Source organism: Ornithorhynchus anatinus, chromosome 3 (assembly GCF_004115215.2).
Source record: "Ornithorhynchus anatinus isolate Pmale09 chromosome 3, mOrnAna1.pri.v4, whole genome shotgun sequence".
NCBI lineage: Eukaryota > Metazoa > Chordata > Mammalia > Monotremata > Ornithorhynchidae > Ornithorhynchus > Ornithorhynchus anatinus.
The window spans coordinates 48,343,197-48,365,932 of NC_041730.1; the positions used below are offsets into that span (position 1 = coordinate 48,343,197).

At 58.5% G+C, this 22,736-nt stretch overlaps 1 protein-coding gene across 3 annotated transcripts in view; it reads right to left on the minus strand.

Moving 5' to 3' along the window:
* Positions 1–5,115: 5,115 nt before the first annotated feature.
* TNKS2 (tankyrase 2) overlaps positions 5,116–22,736 on the minus strand; it is a 60,436-nt gene continuing 42,815 nt past the window's right edge. For 2 of the 3 annotated variants that reach the window (XM_029059991.1, XM_029059990.1), the window contains exons 16-27: positions 21,115–21,334; positions 20,497–20,606; positions 19,680–19,868; positions 17,695–17,947; positions 16,121–16,203; positions 15,266–15,386; positions 13,976–14,073; positions 12,935–13,009; positions 10,663–10,768; positions 9,190–9,376; positions 7,022–7,178; positions 5,116–6,653 (exon numbers count right to left, since the gene is read on the minus strand). In XM_029059991.1, coding sequence (XP_028915824.1) covers positions 6,591–6,653; positions 7,022–7,178; positions 9,190–9,376; positions 10,663–10,768; positions 12,935–13,009; positions 13,976–14,073; positions 15,266–15,386; positions 16,121–16,203; positions 17,695–17,947; positions 19,680–19,868; positions 20,497–20,606; positions 21,115–21,334 — 1,662 coding nt within the window. In that variant the 3' untranslated portion in view covers positions 5,116–6,590. The remainder of the gene's footprint in view (positions 6,654–7,021; positions 7,179–9,189; positions 9,377–10,662; positions 10,769–12,934; positions 13,010–13,975; positions 14,074–15,265; positions 15,387–16,120; positions 16,204–17,694; positions 17,948–19,679; positions 19,869–20,496; positions 20,607–21,114; positions 21,335–22,736) is intronic. The other variant, XM_029059992.1, reaches the window with a different exon arrangement.

A 22,736-nucleotide genomic window follows, 5' to 3' on the forward strand; every position in this document is an offset into this window, starting at 1 on the left:
CAGGGCACCCCCCCGGGCCCACTCTCTATCTCCCGGAAGAAATAGGAGCCTACGAGGGAGAAGGTGAGCGCCGAGATGGGCAGCGCACAGTGGGACAGGAGCTCCCGAATGTGGGAGTGCAGGTAGGGGCTGCGGAGGGAAAGCATACCGGGAACCGTGTTTCCTTCCGAAGCTGAGCACCGCTTCCGCCAAGGAGCCAGCCTGGATTGACCCTCGACCCCTCTTCCTTCTCCTCTTCATCGCTACGGGAATCCACGACCTTCCTGGAATCTCAGACGCTCCCCTTCAAAACCTTACTGAAGGCCCATCTCCTCCAAGAGGCCTTCCCTGACTAAGCCCTGCTTTCCTCTTCTCCCACTCCCTTTTGGGTCGCCCTGTCTTGCTCCCTTGATTCATTCGTTCATTCACTGAATGCTTACTGTGTGAATATATAATAAAGCAATAAAGAGAGACAATCCCTGCCCACGACGAGCTCATAGTCTAGAGGATTTGCCTGTATCCACCCCAACGCTTAACACAGTGACCGGGACATAGTAAGCACTGAAGACCACAGTTAGTATTCGAGTAACCGTTCCATAAATACGATCGACTGACTGACATCTGCTGGAGAGTGACTCTGGAGAAATCAGAGCTCAGGGCCTGCAGCCAAGCCCACGGCAAATGGATCTTTGCACTCCGTCCCCCCGAAACCCCACCTCCGTCCCGCCGTCTATCCACCTGTGGCAGAGCAAGGAAACTCACCCGTCTCCTCAAAGAAGAAGCCGTTCCTGGACACCGTGGTAGAGGTACTCTTTAGGGAACAAGCAGAAAACTGCCGAGCCCAGAAGGTCGGCCCCATCCCTACAGACGCCCCAAGCCCCAGTGCAGGCCCCACACCGGTCCAGCGCCAACCCAGTGCCAACTCGGTGCCGGTCCCTCCACCAACTCAGCGCCAGTTCGGGCACTGACTTAACTCCAGTCCCCTTATCAGTCAGGGTGGGTGGAATTCCCGGTCCTAATCCTCCTCACTGTTGGCTTCAAAGCTCTCCACGCCCCCTCCTACTTCACCTCCTTATCTCCTTCTACAGTCCAGCCCCCACACCCCTCCTCTGGTGCTAACCTTCTCACTGTGCCTCCTTCTCACCTGTCCCACCATCGACCCCTGGCCCACGTCCTACCTCCGTCCCAGAACGCCCTCCCTCCTCAGATCTGCCAAACAATCACATTCCCCCGCTTCAAAGCCCTCCCGAAGGCTCACCTCCTCCAAGAAGCCTTCCCGGACTAAGCCCGTTTCCTCAGCTCCCCCTCCCTTCCACATCACTTCGGCTTGCTCCCTTTGCTCTTCCCCGCCTCTCCCCGCCCCAGACACTTATGTATATATGTATATATCCATAATTCCGTTTGTTTATACTGATGCCTGTTGATTTGTTTGGATGTCTATAAATCTATAATTCTATTCATTTATATTGATGCCTGTTTACTTGTTTTGATGTCTGTCTCCCCTCTTCTGGGCTCTAACCCCGGTGTGGGCAGGGATTGTCTCTCTTTATTGCCGAATCGTACACTCCGAGCGCTTAGTATAGTGCCCTGCACGCAGTAAGAACTCAGTAAATACGATTGAATGTGTGAATGAATGGTCCCAGTTCCAGCTCAGAGCCCGTCCCAGCCCTTGGTCCCAGTGCATTTCCCTCACAAACCTCATGTCCTGATTTGTATTTAATGACTTTGGGGCCTGGGTCTGCTTCCAAGTTTCACCTCCTGACGTCTTCCCCTGCTACCAAGTGGCAGAGCCGGGATTCGAACCCATGACCTCTGACTCCCAAGCCCGGGCTCTTTCCACTGAGCCATGCTGCTTCCCCTGTGAATGGAGAAGCAGGTAAGAGCAGCACAGAAAGGAGTGGGAGGAGAGGAGGGCTCAGTCAGGGGAGGCTTCCTGGAGGAGCCGGGCCTTCGATAAGGCCCTGTTAATTTTGTTAATGAGGTGATTCTATTTCTTGCTATTAAGTTGTCTTGTTTTCGTCTGTCTCCCCTGATTAGACTGTGAGCCCGTCGATGGGCAGGGATGGTCTCTATCTGTTGCTGAATTATCCATTCCAAGCGCTTAGTACGGTGCTCTGAGCATAGTAAGCGCTCAATAACTACCGAATGATAAGGCTCTGACGAGGGGAGAGGGCAATTACGTGTCTGATAGGAGGAGGGAGGGCGGCCCGGGCCTCTCGGTCGGCGAGGAAATGGAGGAGATGGAGCCACCAGATGCCGGGGTAGACGCAACGTTCGATCCATTCATTCAGGGGTATTTACTGAGCGCTCACCGGCTGCCCAACACCCCACCAAGCGCTTGGTAAGTACCGTTCGGGCAACAGTCCGGCCAAATCCCCGTCCCGCGGGGAGCTCCCGCTCTCAATCCCCATTTTAGAGAGGAGGGAACTGAAGCAGGGAAGAGTGAAGCGACTGGCCCGAGGTCACCCGGCCGCCGAGCGGCAAAGCCGGGAAGAGCGTCGGGGTCCTCTCGCTCCCGGCCCCCCGAACCCTTTCCACTGTAGGCAACGCTGCTTCTCATCAGGTGACTTTTTAGGAAATGACAGCTGTTTCGGTGTTTACTGGGTGCTAAGTGCCAAGAAAAGTTATAGAGGTGAGAATTCGGCGCTTAGAACAGCGCTCGGCACTGAGCAAGCGCTTAACAGATACCATAATTATTATTAGTTAGACACAAGGCCTGTTCCTCTGGGGGCTTGCGAGTGATGAAGAAGAGATAATCCCTGCGCTCAAAGACTTTACAGTCTTGCGGGAGAGACCCGAAAAGAAATTTCCAGGCAGAAGGAACTGAGGATGAGGATGCGGGAGTGTCCGCCGGGCATTTTCTTGGTGCTGAATCCCATGGCGAACACAACGCACTCAAAGCAGTGTGGCTTAGTGGAAGGTGCCCAGGCTGGGGAGTCAGAGGACGCGAGTTCTAATCCTCCCTCCGCCACGCGACCTTGGGGGAGCCACTTCCCACCTCTGAGCCTCGGTTCCCTCATAGGTAAAATGGGGATGAGGACCGTGAGACAACCTGATGACCTCGTATCTGCCCCGACGCTCAGAAGAGCTCTTGGCACATAGTGAGCACTTCACCGGCGCCAGGAAAAAAAAGCACCGATCAATCGCTGAAGCACCGAGATTTCCACAAGGATGTTGATTGGAACCGACGTCTTCTGTCGTCCGGTCCTATTTCTGACACACGTATTTTTTGTTTTGTTTGTGGGGGGTATGGTTTGCTGAAGCACACTCATTTGTGGTGATTTTAATTTGCGGGGGGTAATGTCGTCTTTCCCGCAGCAGCTCGCGGAAACCCCACAGCCAAGAGCAGGGGGTTTCTCCGCTCGCAGTTGGATGAGTTCTCCCGATGCCTAAGTCAGGAAGAAAATGGAGTCGATTTAAATTGTTTAAAAGGGGGGGTGGAAAAAAGCCTTTTCAGGTCGAGTCGGTTGCACGTCACCTTTTTATTCCCTCCTGACCGTAAACTCCACGTGCGACTCGGTCTCGACGCCGTTTTAGAGATGAGGTGACGATAATAAGGATGACGACGGGAGCGGTTCGGCGCCGACCCCGTGCCGAGCCCTCTTCGAAGCGCTGGGGTAAATACGAGGTGGTCCCCCCGTGGGGCTCACCGTCTCCGGCCCCAATTTACAGATGAGGTAACTGAGGCACAGACCGGTGGTGACCCGCCTCAGGTCCCGCAGCGGTCAAAGGCCGTCCCGCACCGCCCACCACGTGCGCCCCGACCTGCCGGGCGACCACCGGACTACCAGGGCCTGGCCCTCCTGCCACCGGCCCGTCCCCCGGGCGTCAACCCTTAGGAGCTGGCCGCCTCCGCCTCCTAATAATAATCATAATGTTGGTATCTGTTAAGCGCTTCCTATGTGCCGAGCACCATTCTAAGTGCTGGGGGAGATACAGGGTGATCAGGTTGTCCCGCATCACAGTCTTCATCCCCAGATGAGGGAACTGAGGCACCGAGAAGTGAAGTGACTGGCCCAAAGTCACACAGCTGACAGGTGGTGGAGCCGGAATTAGAATCCATGACCCCTGAGTCCTAAGCCCGGGGTCTTTCCACTGAGCCACGCTGCTTCTCTCGTAACTGGGCTCCCCCCCGCGCTTAGAACGGTGCTTGGCACAGAGTAAGCGCTTAACAAACACCAACATCATGACGATTCTTCCCTCGGCCGCCATTTCTGCAAACCGCCTAGAGGGGAAAGCGCTTCGCCCAGCGCTCTGCACCCAGTGAGCGCTCAGTACAGAGGATCGCATTCATTCCCTCAATCGTATTTACTGAGCGCTTACTACATGCAGAGCACTGTACTAAGCGCTCAAATGAGTGAACGCCGTTCACGGAGAGGATCGTGAGGTGCCGGAGCTGGGGGAGAAGGGATCATTTTCCCCGGATGGCCTCGTTTTGGAGCCAAGCCCGACGGTAAAGGGACTCCCCAGCGCAGGGCAAGGAACGGCCGGTCACCACCATCCTCCCCCTCGCCCACTCGCCCCCTGTCACGGCCTGGGAGACAGCAGGACCTGGGTTCTAATTCAGCCTCCGCCACTCCCCCGCCTTGGGACCTCGGGCACTTGGTCTCCTTCCACCTCAGCGCCCTCATCTGAGAGACAGGGATCAAGATGGGGGCCTGGGACCGTGTCCGAGCTGATGTGCTTCCAATCTGACGCAGCGCTTAGAACAGTGCTCGACACGCAAGACGGGCCTCACCAATACCGTCACGATTATCATTCCTCCCGCCGGGGCCGGCTTTCAAGGGAGGAGACGCGCTACTTCCGACGGGCCTGGCGGGCGGGCACCCCTTTAGGATGAGAGGAGAGGGGAGGTCGGAAGGATCCGCCCCGCCCAGGGCCCCGCCCTCCCGCTCCAGCGATGTATCCATCGAGGAATTTCACCCCGGGATCTGACAGATCCCGACCCTGAGGAGACCCTCCCCTCCAGGCCGTGCGCCCGAGGCGGGCAGGGAACGTCCCCGTTGAGTGTCGGGTTGTACTTGCCCCATTCCTGAGTGCAGCGGGAGCCGTCCTGATCCCCGACTTCTATCGGAAGTTCTCCTCGGAGACCCTCCCGCGCGCTCCCTCGTCCTCGGAACGACCGAGCCTCCCGGGAAACGGCCAAGAAACGGTTTTATTGACGTCAGCGGGGAGACGGCAGGGGATACAGTACGCTCCGGGAGGAGCGGGTAGCACGGACGGCACTAGAGAGTCACGAACGAACGAGTCTGGGCTCCACCATCCAGAAAGCAAGGTCTGTCATGCAGAAACTCCACCCGACGGGAGGCGGGCGGAACCGGGGCCTCGGCCGGCCCCTCTCCGCGGGACCTACGTGCCCCGGCTGATTCCTCGACCTCGCTCCGGGATCCCGTCCATCCCGCGCCGCTGAGCCGTGGCTGCCGAGTCCCGGAGAGGCCCGGGAGGGACGGCGTAGGGCACGGCACGGTTCCGTCGGTCCCGCGAGGCGGCGGTGGTTTCCTGACCCCGGCCGGGGCTTCGACCTCATCGGGGCTCCGGGTCCCGCCCTTCGGCCGCGAGGGCCAACCGGAGACGGGACGACCCCGATCGGCCCGCGGTCCCAGGCCGCCGGTGATTTCGGCACTTTCCATCCGCGAGGCCGGCGGAGAGCGGGAGGGCGAGGCTCCGGGCCGGGAAGCGGGCGGTCCAGGGCGGTGAGCCGGCCCCGCCGGATGCCAAGAGGGCTCGGCTCGCTGAGCAAGTCCGACGGGGGTCGGGTGGAAAGGGGAGACCACCCTCAACCAGGAACGGGGGCTGCCGGCCGGGAGGGGACGGCCACGAGCGGCGTCTGGAGAAGGCACGGGCCGACGGCCCCGGATCCCGCCGCCGTGGACCTGGGGGTCGTCTGGAAAATGACCGCCCACCCCTCCCACCGTTGCCTCCAGAACAGGAATCTACGGGCGGCCACGGGAAATAACAAACACCTGCCTACTATCTCACATACAGACGCCGCTACGGAGAAACTCCAGGGTTTTGGGGGAACGGAGACCCACGTTCTGCTTGCACACCGAACAGGACGGGGGCGGTCCCGCCTCGGGGACGGGGCGATACGGGCGGGTTCCGGGGGGCCGTCGGCCGCCCGGGGCGCGACCGGGAAGGCCACCCTCCGTTCCGGGCCGTCGGGCCGCAACGGTCGGTCCGTGTCACAAAGCAGCGCGAATAAATACCGGGCTGGTACAAAAAGCTCTTATTTACAGTTTTACAAATGGAATCGTATTCGGCGTAAAGGCCGCGTTTCCCAAAACCCAGTCTCGGTAAGACAGCTTCCCGTTGCGGGCACTACGAGTCCGCTTAGACTCTGCGGAGGAATGTAGAAAAAGGTTCAAGTTAACTCTCTTTATAATTTAGTACAGACAACAAACCCGGTTTAACCCGGAACGACATCTGTTAAAGTGCTGAAAAACGGGAAACGTGTAGAAAAGCCCGTACGGCGTCCAGGTTCCGTCCAGTTGGAACATTAGGCCTCATTCGCGTCGCGGGCCGCCGGTCGGCCGAGTCGGGCGGTTCCCGGCCGCTCCGACGTTGTCGCGGGCGGGCCGGGCGGGGTCCCGACGCAGTCGGGGGGCGTCCCCTTATCCTTCGGGGGTAGTTTCGGGCTTCACGATCTGGTATGAGATCACGTACTCCGGATAGGCCTGGAAGACAGACAGCCGCGGAACCCCGAGGTATTCGGTCAGTGGCGTCGATTGAAATGAAAAAGAAACAAGAAAAAAGGGCGCACCCATGGGCCTATCGACGCTAGACGGGGAGACTCGAGGGCCTGCGCCGTCTACTCCGATCCCACACCGGGAGAGATCCCGGCATCCCCCAGCAAGGGCATCTCTTAGGCGGGCCACGTCCGGTCGCCCGTCTCCCCCGGCTCTGGGTGCGAGTCTGGGGCGGGGGGAGGGGAGAAGCGTCCGCAGCCCCCTGGGGGCCGGGGTGGGGGGAAGCGGACCGACGGGCGGGTAGGGCCAGGCGCCTCGGAACGGAAAAACGACCATCGAACCCAAGCGGTCCCGACCTGCTCTCCTCGGTAAATGACGTACTCGGCCAAGGCGAGGCCGTTGACGCTGGGTCTGCCGGTGACCGAGTGGTGGCCCGGCGGGGAGTGGGCCATCTTCATCGCGCTGAACTGCAGGAAAGACTTGCCCAGAGTCACCCGGCAAAACAGCAACTGCCTGCAACGGAGAAGGGGAAGGCGTCGCCGAGGCCGCTGGGCACGGCCGAGGAGCCGGGCCCCCTCGCCGGAGAGAGGTCTACCCTCTCCGGCCCTTTTCCGGGACGTGGCTCCACCTTCTCCTGCTCCGCCTCGCCCCTGTCCCCGCCGTCGAGAAGGGGAGCTGGCTGCGAGGGGGGGAGAGATGGGTGCGAGTCAGGGGTCGGCACAGGCCTTCCGTCAAGGAAGCGCTTACCGCCGTGACCCGTTTCCAAATTTTCTCTGAAAAACATTCCCGTTCCGGGGGTTGCGGGCCCCGTGGCTTTTACCAAGTCGACCCAACAGGACGAGAGGAGCCGGGGGTCTACGGCACCGTCCTCCTTCCCCGAGGCTCCCGCCCACCCTGCCCTGCCCTATAAGGAATAGGGTATCCGTTAAGCGCTTACTACGTGCCAGACACTACACTGAGCACCGGGTGAGAAGAGCCAACGGGGTCGGACACGGTCCCCGCCCCACGTGTCTCGGTCCCCGCCCCACGTGTCTCAGTCCCCATGTTACAGCTGAGGCGACGGGCACGCAGAAGTGAAGCGACTCGCTCGAGGTCACGCGGCCGACGCGTGGCCGGGCGGGGATTAGAACCCATGGCCTCCGACTTCCAGGTCCGAGCCCTAACCACCGGGCCGGGCCGCCTCTCACCCACCGCTTGGGCCCGCCTCGGGCCGGGGAGGCCTCCGCCGTCGCCGGGACTCGGATCCCGGGTAGAGAGTCTGGTGGTCGATGGGGAACGGGGTGGGGGGGGGTCCTTCGCAGCGGGAGGGAGCGGGGAAGGAGACGCCATGGAGGGGGCCGGGGCTGGGCCTGAAGCGCAAGTTCGGACGCGGGGGGCGTTGGGGATCTGAGGGAGAGGGAGGGGAAGGCTCGGGCAGGCGGCCGGGAGACAGAGACAAGGATTTCCTCGCTCCGGAAACCCACGTAAAAATCCTTTTGGAAGCCCTCTGAGTGGTTCTGGAGCTGCTTCGGGGAACGAGCCGACCCGAGGAGGTGCCTCCGATGAACTCGGTTCCCAGGGGCCGACGTCCAGGGTCGAGGGGGGCGGGGGTCACGTGCCTCGGGAGAGAAGCAGCGTGGTTCCTTGGAAAGAGCCCGGGCTTGGGAGGCAGAGGTCATGGGTTCAAATCCCAGCTTTGCCGCTCGTCAGCTGTGTGACTGTGGGCAAGTCACTTCACTTCTCTGGGCCTCAGTTCCCTCATCCGGAAAACGGGGATGAAGATCGTGAGCCTCACGGGGGACAACCCGATGACCCTGCATCTACCCCTGCACTCGGAACAGTGCTCTGCACGTAGTAAGCGCTTAACAGATACCAACATTATTATTATTATTCCCGGGGGGACCCGGGCCCGGCCCTCGAAGCCCCGGACCCCGGCGGACCGATGGAAGGCCACAGCAGATCGGTGCCCGCGAGACTCTTCTGGGGAGGCATTACGTCAATTCATCCATCCCTTCGTATTTATTAAACCCTTGCTGAGGGCAGAGCCCCGCAATCAGTAAAGAGCTGACATTCCCCGCCCACCGGGAGCTCACGTTCCACCGTATCTATTGAGCGCTTACGTGAAGAACCCTCTACTAAGCGCTCGGGGGAGTTCAAGAGGTGTACAGAGCGTGGTCCGTGGGCGGATCCCAACAGCTCCGGGCCTCGGTTACCTCACCCCGAACCTGAGGATTAAGACCGTGAGTCCCGCGGGGGGACAGGGACCGTGTCCAACCTGACTAGCGTGTATCCGCCCCAGCGCCCAGTACGGCGCCCGGCACAGGGAAGCGCTTAACGAACACCGTTTTTGAAAAAAAGAACGCAGATCTGGAGGCTCGGCGGCTGGGCCCGCGGACGCGCGCCGGGAAGTCTGGGCGGGGAGTGGGACTAAAGGCGCCGGGATCGGAACCGATGGCCGTCCGGGTGCTTTCTACGCCTCCCTCCTCCGGGGAGAGTCCCGACGGGCCCGCGGGCCTCAACTCCCGGCCCGACGGCGACCTCTTACCGGTGGCAGACGTAACAGGACCTATCCTTGTGGATGGGACAGCCGGTGCCGCCTCCGATCCCGTACACGTACTGATTGCTTTTGGAAGAGTTTTCGGCGAAGTAGATCCCAGCTCCGAACATCCCGCCTATGTAGGCGTGCCTCTCGTCAAACCCTCGGTGGATGATGGCGTTCACGAACGGAGAACCTGCAACATCAAAGGCTCAGGGTCGGGGGCGGCCCAGGGAAATCTGCCACTCAACTCCGCTCCGCCCAACGTCGTTCCAAACCTCTGGGGTCACTGACAGAGAAGAAGCGTGGCTCGGGGGAAAGAGCCCGGGCTTGGGAGGCCAAGGTCGTGGGTTCGAGTCCCGGCTCTGCCGCTTGTCGGCCGTGGGACCGTGGGTGAGTCGCTTCACTTCTCGGGGCCTCGGTTCCCTCATCTGGAAAATGGGGATGAAGACCGGGAGCCTCACGGGGGACAATCTGATGACCCCGTATCTCCCCCAGCGCTCGGCACACAGTAAGCACTTAACAAATACCAATGTTATCATTATTACTAACTACCCCGCAGCGAGTTAGTGGGGATCGAGGTCGCGAGCGCCACGTGGGACGGGGACCGCGTCCGACCCCATCTGTTCGCGTCCACCCTAGCGCTTAGGCCGGTTGCCTGGCACGCGGTAAAAATAAACAGATCCCTCTCCCCCCTTCCCCTCAGCACTGTGCTCATTTGTATATATCACTCATAACCCTATTTATTTTGTTAATGAGGTGCACCCCCCCCATTCTATTTATCGTGATAACGTTGTCTTGTTTTTGTTTCGTTCTGGTTTCGTCTGTCTCCCCCGATTAGACCGTGAACCCGACGTCGGGCAGGGGCGGTCTCTCTCTGGTGCCGAAATGTCCATTCCCAGCGCTCGGTATGGTGCTCTGCGCATAGTAAGCGCTCGATAAGTACTATCGAAGCCCGTGCCTGCTGCTGTCTTAGGGACGCCTTCCGGATGGGGGTTCGCCCACTACGGGGAAGGTGTCGACCAACTCTGCCGCAGGGTACTCTCCCAAGTGCTTAGGTCAGGGCTCGGCGCACGGGAAGCGCTCACTAAACGGCGCTGATCCACGCAGGAAAGCGGCGGGTGTCCGCGCATCCGGATGGCTCGGAGCCCGCCTGCGAATCCAGTCCTAAAAAGTGTTCCTGGCCACTGTACAGAGCAACAGATCGGGGTCGTGGGGGGTGAGAGCGTTTCTCTCACTATGCCAATATAAATGATGGCATTTGTTAAGCGCTTACTAGGTGCCAAGCACTGTTCCAAGCACTGGGGCGCCCCCACGTCAACACTGAACGGGTCCCCCGTGCCGAGCCAAACCTCGGCGGTATGACGCCGGAGGCTCACAACAACGTCCTGAGCTCGACTGCGCTCTTTCCTAGACGCGGGGGGGATCGGTCGCTTAAATCCGGGGTGGGGGGATGCGCGGGGGGAGACGGCCAGGTCCTACCGTGAAACAGCATCCTCTCGTTCGCGTGGTTGTGGTTTTCTTCCGACACCTCTTCCCTCCGGTGGGTGTATCTCTCCCACAGTTTTTTGTTACACACCTTCTGGATCTGTAAGACCGACCGCGACTGGGAGTCAGGCTGCTCTCGCCCCAGTGAGCAGGGAAGGCTGTCACGTTCGAGGCAACCGAGGCACCCGGGGGCCCCTCGGACCGTAAGCCCCTCGTGGACGGAGGGCTCGGGTCTGCCCGCTGTTATATTGTCCCCTCCCAAAGCGCTTATTACAGTGGCCTGCTCAAATCGCTCAATACTCCTTGATCGACGGCTCCATCCCTTCCACGAGGCAAGCACATTTGGAGTTTCAACTGAGAAACACTCGTTCTGAAGGACAGAGGTCACCCGTTGAAACGTCCCAGGGCTCCCTGCGGAGAAGCAGCACGGCGAAGTGGAGAGAGCCCGGGCGTCACGAGGTCACGGGTTCTAATCCCGGCTCCGCCACCCGTCAGCTGCGTGACCCCGAGCAAGTCACTTCACTTCTCTGGGCCCACTTCCCTCATCTGTAAAATGGGGATCGAGACAGTGAGCCCCACCGGAGACAGGAACCGTGTCCAACCCCATTTGCTTATATCCATTCCAGCGCTCAATACAGTGCCTGGCACCTGGGAAGCGCTTAACCAATACCAGAACAATGATTATCCTCCGACCTCTTTCTGTCAGGCTGCCAGTTTTCCCCGCAAATTGGGCTGGGGCAAGATGGCAGAATTAGGGAATACTCTCTGACGGCTTCGGTGATGTGGCGTCAGGAGAAAGAGGTGCGGGTGAGAGGGCTGGGCCCCGCAAGGCGAGCTTCTCTCGGACGCGGGATTCCGGAAGAATCGCCCTCCCGCACAATGGGAAAAGTCAGGGTGCACCGTTTCTGGAAACCTCTAGCGGCTCATCTCAACACCTATCTTGGGAGGAGGCTGCTGTGTGACTCGAGCTGCAGCACGGCTAATTTCGGGGGAGAATTTGGGGAATGAGATGGGAAAAAGTAAAACAACCTCCCCTCCCCAAAAACAAACCAAACCAAACCAAAAAGACCCAACAACCCAGAGACAAGGGATGACTTTTCCTTTAGGGGACTGCGGGCCAGCTGGGTGAACAGTCATTTGCTTGCAACTACCCCATCGCTTAGTATGGTGACGTGGAGTTAGCGCTTAACAAGTATTATTACAGAGCGGTATTTCGGGAGGGGCGGGGACCCCAAGACGAAGCCGAGAAGGAGTGCAAGAAGAGAGACGGGGCGGTATCCTGGAATCCGGCTTGAGCTTCTGCTGAACGATCACCGTTAACGCTACGATCGAGTCAGCTCTAATTCTCTCCGGCTCCGAGCCGCCAGCTCTCAGAGAGAAGAGACGGAGAATCCCGACGCTGCCCGGGCCTCCCAAGTGCTCAGCACAGGGTTGTGCACACAGGAAGTGCTCGGTAAACGCCGCTGACTGACCCGTCAGGAGAGAGCACAGGCCTGGGAGTCGGAAGGACCTGGGTTCTAATCTCGGCCCCGCCAAACTCTTGCCGCGTGACCTCGGGCAGGTCACTGATCTCCGAGCCGCGGCTTCCTCCGCTGTAAAACGGGGATGCGATGCCCGTTCTCCCTCCTACTGAGGCCGTGAGCCCCGCGCGGGCCGGGGACCGCGTCCGGCCTAGTCGCCTCGTAGTCAGTCAGTCGATGGTGTTTACTGAGCGCTTCCCGTGGGTGGAACACTGTACTGAGCGCCTGGGAGAGTAGGGCATAACGATATGACAGACACATTCCCCGCCCGCTACGGGCTTAGAGTCTAGAGGACAAGGAAGCAGGGTTGAGAATAGCGTCTGACATGCTAAAAAAAAGAAAAAAGGATCCATCCGACTGCTTAATTACCTAATGACACCACCCTGGGGCACTCGGAAATTCCCGGGGCATCAGCGCACCCGGAACCGCCGGGACAGCGTGCGCCATCGCATCCGCAGGACGGAAAGGTTAGGTCGACGCCCACCAAACCGGCTAACGTTTGCCGCAATTCAATTTGGAGTCTGACGTCGCCGTCCCTTTTCAGACCTTGGGCCGGCCTCCACTTTAACCACAGGGCATCTTCCTGCTTGGGAAGAGCAGGACCCAGCGAGGAAGTGGCTCCTAGCGAGGAGGTGTGCGTATCTTCGGCTCCTGAACGCCCCGCACCCAGCAGGCGCTCAATACGTTCCGCTCATCCGTCGACGGCGAAACGAGCCGATTAAAAAAAAAACCCCAAAAAGCCTTACCTTGAGAATATTGTATCTGTTGAAGACCCCCCCGGCATGGCCACCGTCTCTGTGCTCTCGGACGGTGCTCTGCATCTGCGGAAAGAGAGACTCTTCAGACTGCGGGTCGCGCGGCTGACGGGGCGGCGTCTCGTCGCCGAGGCTTTCAATCCGGAAACGGAGAAGGCGCCGACCCCCAGAAGCTCACGGAGAAACGAGAGACCCCGGGAGCACCAGGTGATCCCGGCAACTAGTCTCAACGGCCGTCTCGGCAGCGATGCCCCCAGAGCATTAAACCCAGGGAAGCGGCAAACTGTCGTCGTCAAACTGACATCTACTGCAGTCCTGGAGTCAGCGGTAAAGGGGTGGTTTACCAAAGTTGTCGTCACTGTCCGTTACCGAATGCCTTCTCTAGACCGTTAGGTCCACCGTGGGCGGGAATGTGTCTCGCACAGTTATACAACACTCTCCCAAGTGCCCCACACAGAGTAAGCACTCAATAAATACGACGGACCGACTGCAGAGTCCCGTGCAAGGTCTCTGGGAGCGTTACCGCAGGATAAAAGACACGAGCCTTGCCTTCGATCCTCTCAACGTCCAACTTGGACTGGCGCAAACCAACTCTGGCGGACCCGGGGGTCCTGAGAACGGGGAGCGGCGTGGCTTGGTGGAGCGAGCCCGGCCCCGGGAGCCAGAGGACCTGGGTTCCAGTCCCAGCTCCTCCCCTTGCCGGCTGTGGCACTTCGGGTAAGTCACGTAACTTCCCTGGGCCTCGGTTCCCTCCGCCGGAAAACGGGGGTTAAGACCGGGAGCCCCACGTGGGAAGGGGGACTGGGTCCAACCTGATTAGCTTCTATCTCTCAGAGTGCTTAGTAAAGCGCCCGGCACATAGTAACCGCTTCCCAAATCCCGTTAAAAGACCGAAACAAAAACCGAACCCAAACACATCCACTGCTGTAGGCGAGGCCTGAGTGCAGAGGTCTGGTTTGCGATCTCGGGGATCTAGAGGTGCAATCCTCTTGCCTCCCCTTTCCACGGCATTTCGAGAGCCCGATGACATACCTCTTCTTCCACGGACTGAAATTCTTTATCTTCAGGAGACAGATCGATGAGAATTGTCCCACTCCCAGAAGTATTCAGAGTCAAGTAGGGATTGAGACCTACGATACACACGCAAAGGGAGACGACCTTACCAATATCAAATCGACTTTAGGATACCACGCTGCACGGACGGGAAGGGGAGCAAATCACGTCTGAGAGCGTCGGCGTTAACTCCAACGGTTTATTCAGCTAAGTGGTGGCCGTGAAGTCCCCCACTGAAAGAAACAGTGCCCAAACCCGATACGGGTGGTGGAGGGTGGACGGCCCCAAGGAGAGAGAACGACGGTTTCGGCTTGCAAATCTTAACACGGCACGCCTTAGAGAATTTCTTGGGAAGAGTATATCAACAGGCTCTGCTCCCTGGATCTGAGGGGCTTCTCTCTTCAGCCGTCGAGAAACGTCTCTCACGCACGCACTGATGGGAACTCTCTCTCGTGCACTGCCGAGGACTGTCTCTCACACCGCACATGCAGCCGAGAAATCTCGCACACACGCAAACGTGGTCGAGAAGTGTCTTTCACACTCATCCGATGTCGAGAAATGGCTCCCACACGTGCACTGTCACAGAAATGTCTGTTTCACACACGTGCTGTAATGTCTCACGCACGCTGTCAAGAAACGTCACGCAACGTCAAGAAACGTCAGACAAAACGTCAAGCAACGTCTCAGAGTCAGGAAACGTCTCTCACGCACACTGTCGAGAAATATCTCTCTCACTATCGAGAAAAATCTCACCTTCACTGTCGAGGAAAATGTCTCACACTCGCTGTCGAGGAAAATGTCCCACACACTGTCAAGGAACGTCTCACACGGGGTCAAGAAACACCTCTCACACACACTGTCGAGATATCTCTCTCACTGTCGAGGAAAATCTCACACTCAGTGTCGAGGAAAACGTGTCGCACGCTCTCAAGAGAAATGCCTCTCAGTTGAGAGATGTCACACAGGCGAAAAATGTCTCGCACTCCCTCTCGAGGAATGTCTCAAATATACATATACGATCAAGAAATGTCTCTCACACACTCAGTCGCTTTCAAGAGAAGTCTCTGCTCCCCACTTACACATCCACTGACGAGAAATGTCTCTTTCACCGCCCCCCTCAATCTCCGCACCCCGCCGCGACGGACACCCAGGTTGAGTATGAAACCCTCGTGCCGCCAGCCCTGGAGACGGCTCAACTGAACAGGAGCCAGGCTTCAGAAATAACGCCCCCAAATTGAGGAGCCCGGCTGCGTAACAAAAACACGATACCTTGTTGGCCAGAGATAAGCCTTTCAACTCCTTTAATGATCCTGTGCCTGTGGCCGTAGGCATTGACCCCAATCTCCTTCAGCTCTCTGTGCCCCATCTCCACCAACACGTCCAGGGTGATCTAGAGAGCACAGACCCAAACTTAAGATTTTTTTTTTTTTTACACGGGGCAGAAATCGACATTATTCATCTATCAGAGTCCCAAAGAGCACTTCGCGTCAGAGTTGAGCACGGGGAATTACAAGTTAATTTGATGACGCTCAAAGGAAATGTATTTTCACTCGACCCCTGGATACAAAAAGAGGACAGCAAAATTATTTTCTCATCACGCTAACATGGAAGGAACTACCACGGAGGTCTAACTGGAGAGGTTGATTGATTCTATTTTTGCTATTGTTCTTGTCTGTCTCCCTCGACTAGACCGTAAGCCCGTCAAAGGGCAGGGACTGTCTCTATCTGTTACCGATTTGTAATTCCAAGCGCTTAGTGCAGTGCTCTGCACATAGTAAGCGCTCAATAAATACTATTGAATGAATGAATGAAATGAGAGATATTTCTCGACAGTGTGCGTGAGAGACGTTTCCTTAGGATAAAGCCAGGAGACCCAAATAGCCAGCTAAAAGGGCTACTGGCTGGTAGATTTTGCGCCACCACACTGTGGAAACGTCACGGTCAGACCACGTCGACGTCAGTCGGACTGTCTTAGGCCCTATTTTGCTATTAAAAAGCTACCCTCTCTCCACCGTGTTCTTCCGTCAGAGATTTCGAGGAGCTCCCCTAAGGAAGCACAGTCACCTGCCCCCTTGCAGATGGCCAACCACTCAAGAATCTGCAAGAACCGACACAGCCACTCACCTGCTCTCGCTCAAATACGTCGATTAGGTGCTCCAGTCCAAGATTCCTCACAAAGTGGTCGATACTAAAATCTATACCGGGGGCTGAACAGAAACAAGGCTGCTGTTAGAGCTCGGCGAGTCAGAATTCTCTCTGGAAATTTCGTCTCCCTCGATATATCTTCACCAGAAAAAATGAAGTTTTACACCTCATTCGAGAGGAACATCGCTGTCAACGACTCACGAACCAACACCCCTGGGCGGTCGTGCGTTTTTATCTATAAAAATCGGGAGAGTCAGCTCTGAGATCTTAAAACTTTTCAAACTCTTCCTGAGCTTCCTCCCGTCAGCTGTGAGCTGTTTCCCTGAGGCGTTCGTGGACCGATCAGTCCATCGGTGGTAATTACTGAACATTTACTGAACCCCGGGCTTGGAAAAGAACAGTACAGCAGAGTATCAGTAGACACAATTTCTGCCCACCGGGAGCTTGCGGTCCACAGGGGGAGGCAGAAATTAAAACAGAGCACGGGGATATTTGCGTAAGCGCGGCAGGGCCAGGGTGGGCAGCAAAGCGCTTAAGGTGTTCGCGGCCTAGGGCGCGGTCGACGCAGACGGGAGGACGTAGGGTGGAGAAGCCAGGATGAACGGAAAGGAGCGGAAGCTCACTTCTGAGGTTGACTAAATATGTAGGAGCTCCTAGAACTGGAAGAATAGAGGCGAAATAACGATGATTATGCACAGAAGACTCGGTGAACAGTCACCAGATCCACGACCCTACTGAAACTCAGAGGGGGCAAAACAAACGAAAGGAGCGCTTCGCCCTGCGCGTGGCAAGCAGATGGGATTGGAGAGGAGCAGTGCGGCCCGGTGGAAACAGCGCAGGCCCGCGAGTCGGAGGACCCGGGTTCTAATTCCGGATCTATCTCTTGCCTGCTCTATGACCCTGGGCTGGTCCCCTGCCCTGGCTTCTGTTTCCTCGCCTGTAAACTGGGGGTTTGATACCTGTTCTCCTTCTTACTTCGACTGTGGGCCCCACACGTGGGACGGGGACTGCGTCCAACCTGTCTTCCATCTCCCCTGGGGTTTAGTACAGTGCTTGGCACAGAGTGAGCGTTTAACATACCACCTTTACTATCATCCTTCTTCTTCACTGTTCCCAGGGGACCTGGCTGGGTCAAAAATAGCAGACTGAAGAAGGGTTTGGATACTACTGTGGTTACGATTCCTCCAGACCGTAAGCTCGCCGAGGGCGGGGAACGTGTCTACCGGCAGCGTCGTACCGTACCCTCCCAAGCTCTCCGCCCAGCGCCCGGCACGTGGTAAGTGCTCAATAAATACCACCGATGGATCGATTTTTGGATGAGCTGTCCGAAGGGAGAGGAAGGGGGGTGTTGGAAAGTCCATCTCTAAGCGAAAGGATGGGTGGTCCGGGAGGACAGAGAGCACCTGAGGTCCCCGAGGTCCCCCGGAGCATCAGAGACAGAGTCACGGGCTCTATGGACGACGGCTCTGGCCCGACACCATTCTCACGAGCGATCGCTGAAGCGGGGACGGGCCCCCGTTGGAGGACGGGAAGAACGGCCGAGCCACCCTCACCTTCCTTTTTATCCAGGCCGGCGGCCCCCTCGGCTCCGCCGGGGGGCACGATCGAAGAGAGTTCCGCAAAGCTGCCGGACAGGTTGTCCAGGCTGCTGGCCGCCGAGAGGCTGGACGGACTGGACGGCCCAGAGGCCAGAGACCCAGAAGCAGCCCCGGGGGCCTGGGAAACGTTGATCACCTGAGGTTTGTAACACGACGGCAGGGCGGAGGGGGGCATGGCCGCTGCCAGCAGGGCGCTGACGTCATCCGCCTGAGGGAAGAGAAGGGCAGAGGGGCGGTTGGAGCGATACAATTCCCGCCCGCCCAGCTGCTGGCCTGTCTCTCTGCAGCCGGCCAGGTCCCGTTCAGAGCAACGGGCGGGCGCGACTCCCAGAACGGGCCTTTACTCATGCACGAGCAGCAGCAGGAGCACGGCCTAGTGGGGGGAACCCGGGCCCGGGAGGCAGAAGGACCTGGGGTCCGATCCTGGCTCGGCCACCGGTTTGCTGTGCAACCCTGGGCGAGCCACTTCACTTCTCTGGGCCTCAGTTACTTCACCTGTAAAATGGGGATCGAGGTGGTGAGCCCCGCGTGGGACGGGGACCGCATCCAACCCCGTTAGCCTGTATCCACCCCGGCGCTTAGAACGGCGCCTGACACACAGGAAGCGTTTAAGAGAGACCATCATCGCTACCGTTATAAGTAAATACAAGGAAGTTATTTCGATCAGCCATTTTTCTCTCTCAACTTCAGCCCCGAACTCTCCACCCTTTCTGAAGAGTGAAAATCTCCAACGTGACGGAACCGGGATCTCGTCACAGTGCACCGGGAGCGAACGTGAAGGGGCTCATCTTTGCCCAGGTGCAGGGCAGGAGGGCAGAGAAGACTGGGAAAGGTCGGCCGCTTCCTGGCCGGCCCGGTCTGCCCCGTGACTCGGGGGCGATGGGATGAGCGGATAACAGGGGAAGCCAAAGTCTCGGGCCAGGACGGCTCAGAGCCCCAGCGGAGCACCGGAAATCCCTCCGCGGCAGGGCAAACCCTAAACTTGGGAACGTCTTCCCCTACGCTGAGGTTTGCGTTTATTCACTCGCCTGACCACGGACGGCCAGATCCGCTGGGGCTTTGGAATGATCTGTGGCACCGTATCCCCGATTGACCGTCTTTCTCCTATTGGGATCACCCCACTTCACTCCAAGCACCCTCCGCATTTCCCATCATCAGTCAGGCAACCGACGGAATTTACTGAGCGCTTAACCGTGTGCAGAGCACCGCACTGCGCGCCTGGGAGAGTACGATCCCACAGTCGGTAGACAAATAAATATGTGTCCTACTGTATTTCTAAACAAGCTAGACGCGCCGTCGATACAAAATGATTTTTTCACCCTACCGTACCTGCGGGGCCGGGGAAACACCCCTCTGTCAGAAAGAGATGAATTTCCATTTTTTACATCTCCCCGCCCCCAGGGCGGGGGACATTTCATTCATTCGAGCGTATTTCCCAAGCGTTTACTGTGCGCAGAGCACTTAGGCCCCAAGCTGCTGACCTTGGGCAGGAAAAACCAAGCGGAACGTATTTTCGGTGCTATCCCGTTACTATTAAAATACAGCCTCGTTCCTAACGAGGGAGAAGCCTGAGGCTTAGGGCCGGACGGGAAGGCTCGGTTCAGCACCGTTCGCATCACGTCCCCCGGGGCCGGGCCAGATCCGACCCAGCTCCTTGGGACCCGCTTCTGCCGGCGTCAAAGTCGGCACCTGCGGATACTCTCCGGCCCCTTACGGGTGCGGCGCAATGGGGAGGACGGAGGCCGAGCGCCGCCGCGGCTGGCCCCGTGGAGGAACGCGAGGGAACCCGCAGCGCCCAACCCATGCTGCTGCTCCTTCCTCCTTTTCCCTCCCCGGCCCGCCCCCGGTCCGCCCACCCTCGGGTGACTCCGCCTGATGGACTCCAGCAGCCGAGGCCGAGGGAGGGAAGCGTCCGGGTCCTCCGTGAGCCGGTCACTTACGGTAACCAGGTCTAACGGCGTTTGTCCTTCCTGGTTTTTCAGGGCGGGGTCAGCACCGTGGATCAACAGCAGAGAGCAGAGCTGCGTCCTTCCCTTCTGGGCCGCCTCGTGCAGAGGGGTGAAAGCCCATTTGTCCGTGGCGTTGACACACGCCTGGTACTTGATGAGTAACGCGGCCACGTCGACGTGCTGGAAGAGGAACCGCCCCGGTCACATCTATTCTCAAGCTCCCTCTGGAAACCCGGGGAAAACAGCAACGCCTTCCTGGCGGAGCAGGACCCACCCGCCCGCCCTGAAGATTCGGGGCTTAGTTCGGGGGGACTTCTCCGGCATTTTCAAGGAAGTGTTTCGGTGGGAAAAACAAAACAGATGAGAACAACGGTGCCCCACGAATTGGGGTCGAATCAATTTAGGGTGGGACGTGCGGTTTTCCTTTCCAAAGACAGACCCCGGGAGTGGGGAATGTCAGCTTTTGGAAAGACAAGCGGCAGACGGGTCAGGCACATACTCTTGCATGCTGCCCTGACTTATTTTAGAATTCGGGGGCTGCAAATCCCCTGAGGAAATTTAATTCTCCGCCCAACTCTAACCAGCGAGGAGGGCGAACGGCCTCTGAGAGCTACGGAGACCCCGCGGCTCGGCCTCCTGGGTTCGGGGAGGACCCTCCCCGGCAGCCGAAGGGGAGTTTCCCCCGGGCTGCTCCGGAGGGGAGGGCTCACCCCCAAAAGGTCGAAGGGTGCCGGAAGGACCCAGACGCCCGGGATCGGCCGGTGAGCGACGCGGCCGTCTCCAAGGAAAGGGGCGTCAGGTGACTTACCCCATAGGACGCTGCATTGTGCAAGGGGATCAGGCCCCCCTTGTCCTGGGCGTTGACGTCGGCGCCGTGCTGCAGGAGGTATTCGGCCACCTCCAGGTTGTTATAGCCAGCTGAGCGCGGGAAAGGAAGGAAAGAGAAAAATCCCTCTCAAAATGACTTTTACTGCTTAAAGTTCGCGGGGGAAAAGCCCCCCACCTCGCTGTGCTTAAATTCCCAGTAGAATCTCCTTCCTTGAGGGAATTCTTAAAACACACTGTGACTGGTTGACCGCGTCTACCTAGGCTCCAGGAAAAGGGGGACACGCAGACAACAGCGGGAGCCTGAGAAAACAGAAAGATGGGCGAGAGCCGGCAGAAGGGGAATCATCGGGGGCACCGGAGCTAGCCTGGGGTGAGATGGCTACCCTTCAGGGCTCCGGCTAAGCCAGCCCCAACTGACTGATGCCCTTGAGAGGCTGAGAGAAGCGTGGGCCCCGTCCAGGGCGCAATTCAGAGGGGCCACGGCGGGGCGGGGGGCGGACACCGCCCTGACAGGGAGCCAAGGTGAGCCGTTCAATCTGAGCCCGACCGGGCCGGATTACGCCTCGACGCTTATCCCGGGCCTGGCCTTCTCACCGACCTGCTAAATGCAATGGGGTCGAGTGTCTGCCCTGGGTGTCCCGACAGTTGACGTTATCCGGGGAAGACAGCTTCTTCACTCGAGCTAGGCAGCCCTTCTTGGCGGCATCCAGCAGAGCGGCGTCTCCCCGGAGTAGGTCCTGGATATCCGTGTCTCCATCCTTCACCAGGTCTAAGGGAGTATTCCCATCTCTGTTTTTCTTGGTAGGGTCTGCCCCGTGCTGAGGAGAGGAAAAACCGGGGCGGGAGAGAACCGAGTCGCTAATGCCGCAAGAGAGACAGCAGAGATACAGAAGTGATGAAAACAAGAGTCGGCAATTAGCGGCTCTACGGAGGAGGGTTCGAGTGGGCCTGACGGGATGACTCGACTAGCCAAGTGCGACTCACCGGGGAAGGCCCGAGGGGTGGCTTTCGAGCCGGGCACTGGAGAAGGGGGCGAAGACGGTTTGGCAGATTACGATTACGAGTAATAATAGCAATTCTTAAGCATCTACCACCTGCCAAGCCCCGTACCGGGCACCGAGTTACGTAGAGAGATAATCGGGGCGGACGCAGTCCCTGCCCCACGTGGGTCTTGGGAGTCTAAGGGGAGAGAGTAGGAGTCGATCCCCAGTTTACAGAGGAGGTAACTGAGGCACAGAGAAGCGATCCGTCCCGGGTCATCCGGCTGACAAGTGGCAGAGGCGGGATTAGAACTCAGGTCCTCGGACTCCCTGGCCCATGCTTTGTTCGCTAGGTTTTGAAAGTGGAGGTACTTCCTTGCAGGGGGAGAGGGGAGAGCAACGGGATGCACCACGGGAGAGTCAGGAGCAAGACGCCATAACGTCGGCTTGGGAGGAATGGAGAGCGTGGTACGGGAGGAGGGAGAAGACGGACCGGGAGACAACTGGCGCAAGGCCTTAAAAGCAACTATAAGAGGAGTTTTAGTTTAATGCTAAGAGAAGGGAGCGGTTAAACAGAGGTTTCCGAAGAGGGGACTGATGCGTTCGAGGTAACGTTTAAAGACGGTAACGTGGGTGGTTGGTTGTGAAATGGCCTGAAGGAGGAGGGAGGGAGAGGCCGGATTCAAGGACCAGCCAGGAATCTGCTCCAGGGCGGCGGCTCGGTGGGTGGTGAGGAGAGGGCTGGGCAACAGAGGGAAACCGCTGGCAGGATTTAAAGACTAGATCTGGGAGCTGAAAGACAGGAGAGGAGCCCAAGAAAACACCGCCCTTTCAAGCTTCCCGGGACGGACAGGGTGAAGATGCCGTCGATTACAATGTAAAGTCCCAAGGGGGAGGTTTAGGAGGGAAACTGAGGAGTTTGGGTTTGGCTACATATAATCCAGGGGAAGCAGTGTGGCCCGGTGGAGGGGACGAGGCCCTGACACCTAATAGAGATCCCACTACGTCCGGAGGAGACGGAGGGTCTGCAGGTTACACGCGAAGTCTGGCTGGAAGGTGGGAGCAAGCAGAGCAGTGACCGAGGGCCCGGGACGAAGTCTTGCGGGGCAGCCATAATAAGGGCAAAGGAAGGCCAGAGAGCTGGGAGGAGGCGGGTAGGAAGGAAGGAATGTGCACGAGGGAGGGGAACATCGTGGAGCCCAGGGCAGCCCTTCCCAAGTTCAAATATGACTGCCTCAGC